Source organism: Furipterus horrens, unplaced genomic scaffold, assembly GCF_987537825.1.
Source record: "Furipterus horrens unplaced genomic scaffold, mFurHor1.1.pri manual_scaffold_4, whole genome shotgun sequence".
In the NCBI taxonomy this organism is placed as follows: Eukaryota; Metazoa; Chordata; class Mammalia; order Chiroptera; family Furipteridae; genus Furipterus; species Furipterus horrens.
Genome location: NW_028327174.1, coordinates 176718446 through 176730643, shown reverse-complemented (window position 1 = coordinate 176730643; position 12198 = coordinate 176718446). Strand labels below are relative to the sequence as shown.

Sequence of the window (12198 nt, the reverse complement as noted above, 5' to 3'; positions counted from 1 at the left end):
AGACTCTCACTTAGATATGACTCAGGTTTTGGAATTATCTGACAATATTTTTTTAAAACTATCATTAACATGTTAAAGGCTTTAATGGGAAATTTGAACAACATGTAAGATTATATGAGTAACTATTTCAGCAGAGGTATGAAAACTACAAGAAAGAATCAAGTGGAAATGCTAGAAGCCAATGAAATATAACAGATGAGGAAAGCCTTTGACAGGCTCCTCAGTAGACTTGACAGAGTCAAAAAAAGAATTAGTGAACTTGAAGATAGGGCAATAGAAATTACCCAAATTAAAACACAAAGAGAAGTTAAAACAAAAACATAAACAACAAAAACAGAGCATCCAAAAGTTGTGGGATAATATCAAATGCTGTCACATATGGGTGACTGAAATCCCTGAAGAAAAGGAAAGAGAATCGTGGGACAGAAGAATATTTTTAAATAATGGCTGAGAATTTCCCCCAATTAATGATAGATGCCAAACCACAGATCGAGGAAATTCAGAAAACACTAACTAGGACAAATATCAAAACAAATACACCTATTCATATTATATAAACTACTGAATAAATAAACAACACTCAAAACTCAGCAATAAGAAAATAACCAACAAATTAAAAAACGGGCCAAATATATGAATAGGTACTTCATCAAAGATATACAAATGGCAATAAACATATGAAAAGACGTTGAGCATCATTAGGTATTAGGGAAATGCAAATTAAAACCACAGTAAGGTAAAATTATACACCTATTTGAATGGCTAAAATTAAAAATATATATATTAAAGATGTAAGTGCTGATGAGAATGTAGAGCTACTGAAACTCTCATTCAATGCTGGTAAGAATGCAAAATGGTATGGCCTCCTTGGAAAAGGTTGGCAGTTTCTTATAAAACTCAACATATACTTATCATATGAGCTGGCTGTCCTCCTAGGTATTTACCCAAGTGAATTTTTTAAAAACTTCTGTTTGTATAAATATCTGTTAGTCAGGGTTTACAGCATTTTTTTCATAATCACCCAAAATTGGAAACATCTCATCATCAGATGAATGGATAAATTAACTGTAGTACATCCATGCATGGAATACTTCTCAGCAATGGAAAGGAACACACTATTGATAACATGGAATGACTTGAATGAATTTAAAGGCATTATATTGATCCAGACCCAAAAGTCTACGTATTGCACCATTCCATTTATATGACATTCTGGAAAAGACAAAACTATAAGGATGGAAAATAGATCAGTTATTTTTATGGGTTGGGGTGGGGGAAGGATTGACTAGTCATGGACAGCACAGGGAATTTGGGGGATGATGGAACTGTTCTGTGTGGTACTCTGTTGCTGGGTACATGACTCTGCATTTGTAAAAACCCATATAATTGTACACAATGGAGTTATTTCTACTATAAGCAAATTAAAAAAAACAATCAACCAGGAACCAAAGATGAAATTCAGACTATAACAGCAGATTAACTGTGTTATGAATGAATGATATAACCACACTAGCGGAGGCAGGGGAAAAAATACCATACATCAAGTGGATTTGATAAGGCTAAAGTAAAGACAAAAAGAACCATATGTAAGCAGTGGATTCTACGTGAAAAATATTTTTCTTACAGGGACTTAGGTTAAATTCCAAAACGACTTTACATACATACTTTTTGCATATCTATGTACTTTACATATATACTAAGGTTGAACAAATAAGTAAATATGATAAGCCCAGGCTTTAACTGTCAGAGATTGAATTAAAGGGGAAATACTAAAACAAACCCTGTGGATATTGAAGTAAAAAGTATCAGTATTGAATTATAAATCCATGCTTGTAAATATAAACAACACATACGTATAAACATACACGCAGGTTGAAAAAGAAATGTGGCTCTGTGTGTATATATGGGCTAGTATATTTCATATACTTCCTTGCTCTCTACTGAGAGGACATCGCAGTAGCAATGAGCAATCTCGTACCCAGATTTTGGTTTCTAAATTCCATTCTCCAAGGAAAAGAACCAGGGCCTTGGAGAAGTGGTTTATTCCACTTGTGGGTCAGTGAAAATACAGGATGAGCCTCAGCATTTTTTGGTATCAGAAAGTAAGGAAATGCTTTTAAAAAAGAAAAAGATGTGTTCGTCCAAAGGACATAGGAGCCAACCTTAAAGGTCTTAGTGGCCAAAGCTGGAACAATTTGAGCAATTATAAATAATGATAATGTTGGATTAGAGCCCAAGATTAAAATAAATACCCATGAGCCCATACTTACATGAATAAATAACTGAATACATGGGGGAGAAGGAACAACTCTTCCTTAAAGAAAAATTCCAAATAGTAAATGTGGAAAGAATAAGGGAAAGAGCAAATCGCCTTTGGAACATTGCATTAGTTATTGCTCCATGCAAGATCTACAAAAAAAAAAAAAAAAAAAAAAAAAATTAGTGGGTTAAACTTCAATTAAAAAACCAAGATATTTAGTTCAAAATATCTTCCCTCAAATATTTCTTCATTATGAAGGGGAAAATAGTAACTTCACAAGGTAGAAACCTGGCAGACAGCAGCTTCACTATGTGATGAAGGTCAACATCATCAGTAACAAGATGCTGTTACTTCGTGACCCCCAGTGTGACGTGCTAAGACTCCTGACACTTCACCTCTGTGGTCGTTGACCCAAAAACCCATAAGCAAATCTAATTATGAGAAAACATAAGAAAAACCCAATCTGAGAGACAGTCTACAAATACTTGACCAGTATGTACTCTTCAACAAATGTCAAGGTCATGAAAGACAAGGCAAAACCGCAGAGCTGACTGTCACAGATTGGAGGAGACTAAGACAGGACAAGTCAGTGCAACATGGGAACTTGGACTGGGTCCCGCATCAGAATGAGAGTGTTAGTGGAACAACCGGTGAATTCTGAGTCAAACCTGTAGTTTAGCTAACAGTGTGCCCCAATGTTAATGTCTTCGTTTCAATAATTGTACTGTGGTTATGTAAGATGTTAATTAACATCAGGGGAAGCTGGCTGAAGGATATACAGGAACTCTCTGTTCTTTTTAATTCTTCTGTAAATATAATAGTATTTCCAAATAAAAAATCTGTTTAAAACTAAATCTCACACACACACACACACACACACACACACGGGAAAGATTGGAAGCAGCTGGTTTTAAATGAAGGGACATTGAGAGCAGAAAGGGACTTTGTGTCTAATAAGCCGCACTTCCATTTTCAAGCTGGGTAAACTGGAGGTAAGGGGACTTGGCCAAGGATACAGTGCTAGCTGGGGTGGGACTAGTCCCTGCATTTCCTGACATCATGGGCCATTTTTCCCCCTGGTCAGCTCCAGGGGAGGATTCTCCTGTAACTGTTACAATAATGCTCCTGGTTAGATGTCTTGTTGAGTGTTCCCATCTGTGGGTGTCTGCTTTAATCATTTCTACCTTACAGGTGATAGCTGTGTATTTGTCTTATTCTTTTGTGCAGAAACTGGAGACAAGCAAAAGGCCTCCGTCAGGAACTTCCACTACCTCCAAAAGCACCTCCCCCACCCTCACGCCCTCCCCTTCACCCAAAGGCCATGCAGCCGAGTCCTCCGTGTCCTCCTCCTCATCCCACCGGCAGTCCAAGAGCAGTGGGGGCTCCAGCAGCGGCACCATCACTGATGAGGGTGAGTCCCATGAGGTCCTGAAACCACCCTTTCCTCTTCGTCACAGTGACCTGGCAGGTGCCTTTCATTGCTATAACCATCCTAGGTCAGGTTTATTCATTACAACCAAAGAGCACTGGCCCCTCCCCTTCCCTGATGCTACCTTGTACTTTTGTCTTCCCTGTGAGGAAGGTATGCAAGCTATCGTATGTACGTAAATGTCGTTCTTATACACAAACACACTCCTGTAGACATGCTTCTCCAACAGCAGTTAGCTACCATTCCCTGAACCTTGTATACATCAGAATTCTTTCAGTTTCAAGTGATGAAATTTCTACTCACACTGGTTTATGTAAAAACAGGAAACTGATCATTTGTTGTTCATATAATGGATGTATAATAGGGTATGCTTCAGGCGTGTCTGGGTCCAGGTGCTTTGGGAGTGTTTCTCTCCATATCTCGGGTAGGCGCTCTCTGAGTGGTGGCGGCAAAGATGTCTCCCAGCAACGTTAGCCTTAGTTCCTCTTCCTACTAACTTAACCCAGCAGAAAGAGTGCTAAATTCTCAACAGGTCCAGCGAAATCCCAGGGGTAAAGGTCATTGGCCTGCCTTGGTTAATTTACAACTTCGGTCAATCCAGTTGTCATTTGCCCATCCTTGACTCTCTCTGTGTCCCTGGGGGTGGAATGTGCTGATTGGCCAGGCCTGGGTCATGTCTGCCTTTGGAGCCAGGGTTGGGGCCTGACCTGACTCCACGGTGTGGATTGGAAGTGTGAGAGGAGTGGCCCCTCAGAGGAAAATTGAGGTGCTTTTTCCAGAGAGGAGGAGGAGGGTGGATTCTGGGCAAGCAAAAGCTGTACCTGTCCCCTGCAACCAGGAGAACTTTGGAACCCACATGCAGGAATCAGAAGGCTCTTCTGTGGGGATGGTGAGGAAAAGAAGATGGAGCGGATGGCAGAGCAGGAGCGGAGGCCTGGCAGGGAGGCCCCAGGAAAAATAAAGAGGGACGAAAAGAGGGAAGTCATCTAAAACTGCCCTCTGGTGGCTCCTGGGAGTGGGGGTGGGGGAAGGGGGAGCAGAGCTTCTGTGAGAGATGGGGCCCAAGCAGGTACAAATCAAGGAGTATTAGTCAGACGGGAGGAAAATCTCCTCGTGCATGTGGGCCTCATCACGCATTTGCAGGTGCCTCTCCTCGTGTACATGGGTCTCATCACGCATTCGCAGGTGCCTCACTGCAGCTGTGGGGCAGGAGAGCTAAGCGGGTTCTGCCCAGCATGTGCTACGCTGGAATCCTGAGCTGACAAATGTGTGCTGCCATTGGCAATCTCTTTATTTCGGGGCTGCTGTATTGTTTTGTGGTATCTAATGCAATCATTTACAAAAGCTTCAGAGATTCACTAGCAACCCCATTCCTCCCTAACCGTGTTTTCTAGGTGGAGTCTTAAGTTCCCCACTCATGAATTCTCCCACCTAGGGGCTCTCAGGAGTCGAAACCCCTAAAGGTTCAGTTAGGTAGTTGTACCTGACCTTTTTCCAGAAAAAAGTTGAGACAGTGGACATCTGTGTGCATTGTCCATGCCCACTCTTTTCTTTCCATTCATTATTTAACAGGTCTGCAGAGCCCTAGTTGGGATGAAAAAAGCGGAGGACCTGACAGCGAATTCTTTCTAGATTAATTTCTCTTGCTTCGCTCAGTTTTTCCTTCCAGGGTATGTGGGTCCTGAGGCAGTGAGACCCTTGTCCTGAGGGGTATGAGATTGTCACAGGACAGAGGCTGCACTCCATCCTTGAACAGATATTCTTTCTGTTTTTGTGGGAAATGTGTGGCCCCAGTCACAGTGCCTGCCCATCTTTCCATCTGCATTCCTCTCTCTGGACTCCTGTTGGAAGCAGTAAGGCCTGTGACGAAGTCATCTTCTCAGCCTCATGTTGGTCCCATGAAGGCTTCTGGGGCAGGCCCTGGGTACCATAGCCTGTGCCAGGTGGCAGGATAACTCACAGTCAGGCCGGGGAGTCAGGTGCATTCAACAGAATCACATGCAATGATTGTAACACAAGAGGTGACCAGCAAGTCCGAGTGCCATGGCAGGCTTCAGGACAGTGGGCATCCGGGCCAGGCCACAGGGGCCTAGAAGAGATGAGGCAGTGGTGGGCCGGAGCTGAGCGTTCAGTTTATAGGAAATGTACGAGCTGGTGATTAAACACAGCTTAAAAAAATAAAATAACAACAACAAAATATATATAAAAGAAGACAAGGAAAAACAAAAGCACATGAACTCACAATTAAATGAAATATATTAAATATAAAGGTACATGGTATTTAAAACAAAATTATTTGCTCTTTTTGTAGTGCATTTTACGAATATCTATGCTCTTGAGATGATTTATATCTCTTATCTATACGGTGGAATATTTTATAATCAAAGGTCGCTCCTGTGCACCTCTTCCCAGTTCTGCTTTCAGGACCATTACATTGGTAGGTGGAAGTCGGCCATGATGGGGTATTTTACACTGTGGAAATCAGCAAACCCCACCAGTCAGTGCAGGATTTATTGTTTTATAGATTATCTAGACATAATCTAGACAGTGGTGGAGACAATGTTAATTATGCAGGTTAAACTTAAAAGTGTCATTCATGTCTGGTGCTGTTACATTGTGAGGAGCACACAAAAATTGAGAAAATGTTCTTCCAGGATTTGAAAAATGTTACCTATTTCACCAAAGTTGGTCGCATGAAATTCCAATATATGTCTTCATTGTTTCATTTCATCTTACATGTCCACATAAAAGAAACAACCAGCCTTCATGTTGGAACTATACTCCTTGGCCATAGGTACTAGAGTAGGGCAAAAACCAATGAAAGAATTCCGTGAGATGCCTGAAATGTAATTAAAACATTTGCTGTATGGAATTTATAACAAAGATTATTGTCTAGTTTATTATTACATGTAACTTGTGTGTTACACATTCTTTGTGTCAGTAAACTCTGCAGTAAACTTATATATCTACATACATGAATACATTTCCCCCTGAGAGCCGGCTGTTAACCATGTACCAGCACATCACTGTGGAGAGAGACTGCATGGGGAAGGAACAGCAAGAGCAAAGGTTTGGGATCATGGAACTACAATGGAATAGGTCTGGGTTGGGACTCAATTAATTTCATACATTCTAGCTCAGTAGCAGCTCTTCTGTGAAGATTTCTCCAGTCCCTTTGGCCAGGTCCTCTGTCCTCTCTGTCCCAGGATCCCCTTCTTTGTGGCCTTCACTCACCACCAGTGGGAGAAGTGGCAGAGTGGCGTGTGTAGTGCAGGCCTGGTAGCTAGACCAGGGGTTTGAATCCCTGCTGTGCTGTAGACTAGTATTATGACCCACACAAGGTACGGCATCCAATCTTTCTGTCCTTCAATTTCTCACCTGTAAATGGGGACAGTAATAGGGTCTACCTCATGGGGTTGTAGAGAGCAAATGGGTCATCTACGTACAGGTGCCTGATGGTGAGCAGTGTGCATCACCTGTTACTTCTTCATTGTATGTTCCCAGACACACTGAGATCCCAGCATATAGCAGGCACATTGGTAGCCACTGTTGAATGACTCATGCCTTCTAACTTCCAGTCCACTCTTCTGTGAACTGTGCCCACTGCCCCAGGACCTTTGCACTTACTGCCTGCTCTGCGTGGTGCTCTTTCCCTTGATATCTGCACATCTTAGTGCTTCATTTAGTGCTCAAATGACATCTTATAAAAGAAGCCTTCCCTGACCACCCTCTAAAACAGCAGCCTCCCACCCCATGTCAGCCTCCCCATGCTGCTCTGTTTTTTTCTGTCAGCCTGCATATTGTCTGTTTTGGTCTCTATTGAGTGTCCATTGCCTAATCTGGTAAATACTTATTGAACGTGTAAATATTTCTTTCAACCCTCAGATGCTGGTCTTGTGTCCTTTCTTTACTTTCCCTACTCTGGTATCTTGATACCAAAGATACTCTGTTTTCCTCTGGTCTCTGCCCCCCTGGCTCTGCTGCCCCACTGAGATGTGACCTTCCTTCTGGAAGCCCACAGCCTCCGCACACTTGATCCAAACTCCAACTGTGGTCGTAAGGCCACCTGCCTGTTCTCCTAAGTTCATTCTCTGACTGGCTGAGGATTCGCTGGCATTAGCATTTACTGCAGATGCAGAGACCAGCAGTCAATAAATCATAATTAAAAGCGGTTCTTGGACAGAAGGTGGAGTTTTAGTCCCAGCAGCTAGAACTCCAAGAACTTGATGGTTGCAGCTATTGGAGGGTCAGCCTGGCCATGAACATCCCTGTCTTCTCTCGTCACAGCCCCATTTGGGACTTTGGTTGGTGCCCAAGGCCTGCCCTAAGGGGAGGAATGTGGCCTCCAGCTTTGTATCCAGACGCGCAGCTTAGATCTGCTTTCTGTGCTTTATGAAAGTTTGAAGATCACTCTTTTGATACATTTTACTGAATTCTAAAATGGTGTTTTTTTTTTACATCTTTCCCTCTTGAAGATGAACTGACTGGAATCCTTAAAAAATTGTCACTTGAGAAATATCAGCCCATTTTTGAGGAGCAAGAGGTAAGGATGTTCTTTTTGAATGCCAATTTAAATCTTGCTGTTTGAAAAGCTGTCTAAATATTGTCTTTCCTCATTGCGTCTGCTTGTTTTCATGCTGCCAACCTGGACCGGTCTTTCTCACTGCTACAGCTGAGGAGCTGGAACGCGTGTTCAGCACATTTAGTTCAACCCATTACAGTAAAATTCTGGGGACCTTATGGATTGTTTTATTTGTAATAGAATTTTCTAATATTGAGCACTGCTCTCTCTCATAAAGTTTGTGTCTGTCCTGCACACACTTGTCAAAGGGGATTGACTGACAGGATTTTAGGTTTAAAGCAGGGTAGAAGCAAATCCTAATGAACCTGTGTTAAGTGCCTGGATGTAGAGTCTGTGTTAATCTGAGAGAATTCCTATTTACTTACAAACACTCACAATCACATATTTAAAATATTACTGTTTTACAGTTCAGGAGTTTCTCAAAATGTTAAACACAGAGTTACAGTATGACCCAGCAATCCCACTCCTAGGTATACACCCAAGAGAAATGAAAACGTATGTCTACACAAAAACTTGTACACAAATGTCCACAGCAGCATTTATTTATAGTAGCCAAGAAGGGGAAACAACCTAAAGGCCCCTTAATTGATGAATGGATAAATAAAATGTGTTATCTCTGTACAACGGAATATAACTTAGTCATCAAAAAGGAATGAAGGACTACCATGTGCTGCAGCACGAATGAACTTTGAAAGCATGATGCCAACCGAAAGAAGCTGGTCACAAAAGGCCACATGTTGTATGGTTCCATTCATATGAAATGTCCAGAACTCACAAGACATACAGACAGAAATATTAACGGTTGCCAGGAATACAGGGAAGAGAGAAAGGGGAATGATTTCTGATGGGGATGGAAATGTTCTAAAATTGAGTGTGGTGATGATTGCACAACTCTATCCTAAAAATCTCTGAATTGTGCACTTTCAGTGGGAGAATTATATGGTAGGTGAATTGTATCTCAATAAGCTGTTAAAATTTTTCCCGTTTTGTAAAATTTCTGTGGTCCACAAGCCACTAGGGTGTAATCACTGGTTTAGAACATTCTGGTGCCCAGTTTAGTAGTACAGGAAACTGTAGCAAATGCAGTAGCAATCATGAGAATCAGTCACTGCCCCCAACAAGCTGAGGTGCAGTTGAGGAGTTTGTATTTTGTTTCAGGAAAGCCATTGCTGTGGCTTTCTTCCTCAGCTTTCTTTTCTGCCCTGGCCAGTCTGCCCATCCTGCCTTCTTAGAGTTTTAAAGCAGAGCAGTGACTTTTCTGGTCATCAAGAAAGTCTTTTCTGTTTGCAGATGGCTGTCTGCTTTTGTTTTATATATCCCATGCCTTCTGGAGAGCTGGCCATGGGGACCAGAAGCAGGTTCCCTGGAAGAGGGATGGGTCCTGCAGGGCCAGGGGCCAGGTGGTTTCAGCCAAAACCACACCCCTCTTCTGCTCAGCCCCTCAGCACCTTGTGCGAGATCCAGTCCCAGCGGAGCTGGTTGTCAGAGAGGCGGCATCTAGATGCTTGCATCTCCAAGAGAGCTTGGGATTGGCTGAGGGAGCAGACCCTGTCCCACTGACACAAAGCTGGTTTGAGATTTTTTTTTCTTAACCCAGGAACGTGAAGTGACTGTTAAAAAAGAGAAGGAGGATATGGGGGGCGGGGTGTTTCTCCTGGAGCCGAGGCATAGGCAGAGATGACGGAAATGTTAGGGCTTCTCCCGTGGAAACCAGAGGTTGCGTGGCTTTGGGATGCCCTTGTTCTGAGCCCTCCTCCACCTTCGTTCTCCGCAGCGCTTCTTTCCTTATTGCTTCTGCTTGTTTATTTCTCACTCTCTCTTCCCACAGTCTGCATCTCTCTTGTCCTCTGGGGGGAAGCGTGGTGAGTATCTCCGTATACCCCCATTTTCTGTGCGGTAGCCAACACTGTTGAAAGTCCGGCAAAACTGGAATTTACTTTTCTTACAGCAGGACTTGGATATTTTTACCACTCTAGCCACCCAGATTACTGCCTCGGGGGCTTTTTTCTACTTGTTTCATTTTCAGGTTCTTTCCAAAGTACACCAATCCTGAACACCCCAGGGCTAGAGCTAAGGAGAGTTAGTTCTTACTGATATCTTCAACTAAACTTTCAGCATATGGTCAGGAATTGGACACAGTAAGTCATAATTAATTCACTACTAATATGTACTAATAGCTCATAATCATGATATTTCTGTTGTATCTGGGAAAAAGAGATGTGGCACCAAGCAGATGGTAGCGAATCCCCCTTCTTTCTTCCCAGGTGGATATGGAAGCATTCCTCACCCTTACTGATGGCGATTTGAAGGAGCTGGGTATTAAGACAGATGGATCCAGGCAGCAGATTCTGGCAGCAATTTCTGAACTGAATGCAGGCAAGGTATTGTTCTCTCTCACTTTTTTTTTCCTGTTTGAAACCGCTCAGAACTCACAGGACCTTCGGGGTCTAATTTTATCTGCTGTGTATCTGGCCGAGGCTGCCTCCTAGTGTGGCCTGTTCCTCTTCCAGATCTCTCTTCCCATAGGGTCATTACTCCTTAGATTCAGCTAAAATATTCCCTCTGGTAATTTCAACCCACAGTGCTGGGTATTACCCTCCAGAGCACAATGGAAGCAGAGGCATTGGTTAAGACGTGCCCTGGGGTCAGGCCGACCTGCGTTTGAATCGCAGCATCTCCACTTACTCCCTGTGTTACCCTGAGCAAGTCAGGGACCTTGCTGAGCTGTGCTTTCCTTGTCTGTAGGGTGGGGGTGATGGCATTGCTGCCAGAACTGAAGTGCTAAGCAGAGCCCCTGGCACACAGAGACCCATCAGTGCTGGTATTCTTGGCATCCTGCATTTTTGTCCGATGTTAAATTTCTATTTTATCAGCTTAAAGTTAAAGACTAGCAGTGCCTCCCACCCACCCAAAGGTACCCATGCGCAAACCGTAAACAAGCAAACAAAAAAACATGAAAAGCAGATCACACCCATTTTGCCAACAGTCGTTCAGTCATGTTTCAGTCACATCTGGCTACTCACACTCCTTTGCCCTCTGCTTCTTCCCCTGATGTGGGCTGGGTTTTCTGTCTCTCATTCCGACAATAATACTTGCTTATCTGTTGCTTTTTCCCACTTTGCCTAACAGCTCCCCATTTGTTGAACTGCCCCACCTTGTCTGGGATTTTGCCGTTGTAAATACTACTGTAGCGGGCACCTCTGCCTCTTTGCTTTTCCTTCTGTGGTTGTGTTCCTCAGGCTGTGTTTCACAATGCGACATTGGGCCAGAGAGCAATGACCAGTTTTGTGGTTCTTTCTGTATATCGCCAGGTATGCACAGAGATATTGAACAGAGTTGTAGCACCAACAGCACGTAAATATTCAGGTAGCACATTGTCATTCATAAGCCACTTTGCATACATTTCCTCAGTTCATTCAGCTCAGTTGCCCTGTGGCTAGGGCGTTTAAGGAGCCCTCTTCGTCTGGTCTTCAGAGGCCAGACATGTGAGCCGAGGAACGGATGGAGGTGTGGAAAGCCATGCTTAGGCCAGTTGAGGAAGAAGGACAGAAAAAATTCCAGATGTAGAGCCAGTGAGGACTGTGGAAGCATCTTGGGAGGATGGGGAGCAGCTGGGTGCCCCTAGAGCCTGGCCTGGGCATGGTGGATGGTAACCACCAGTGCTTCCAGAACTTGCCTTCTGCCCTTGGGGCCAGAGCCCACCTGGCCCATGATCACATAAAGAAGACAGACTGGGCCCTGACTGGTGTGGCTCAGTGGATTGAGCATTGGCTTGCAGACTGAAAGGTCACTAATTCAATTCTCAGTCAGGGCACATGCCTGGGTTGTAGGTCAGGTTCCCGGTTAGGGATGTGCAAAAGGCAACCGATAGATGTCTCTCTCACACATCAGTGTTTCTCTCTCTCTCTCTTTCTCCCTCCCTTGCTC

The 12198-nt window shown here is 43.4% G+C and overlaps 1 protein-coding gene across 1 annotated transcript in view; it reads left to right on the top strand.

Annotated features, from left to right (window-relative positions):
* Positions 1-12198, top strand: part of ANKS6 (ankyrin repeat and sterile alpha motif domain containing 6) — a 44618-nt gene that overhangs the window by 27796 nt on the left and 4624 nt on the right. The window contains exons 12-14 of the mRNA XM_090274484.1: positions 3488-3671; positions 8165-8232; positions 10536-10652. Coding sequence (XP_090130610.1) covers positions 3488-3671; positions 8165-8232; positions 10536-10652 — 369 coding nt within the window. The remainder of the gene's footprint in view (positions 1-3487; positions 3672-8164; positions 8233-10535; positions 10653-12198) is intronic.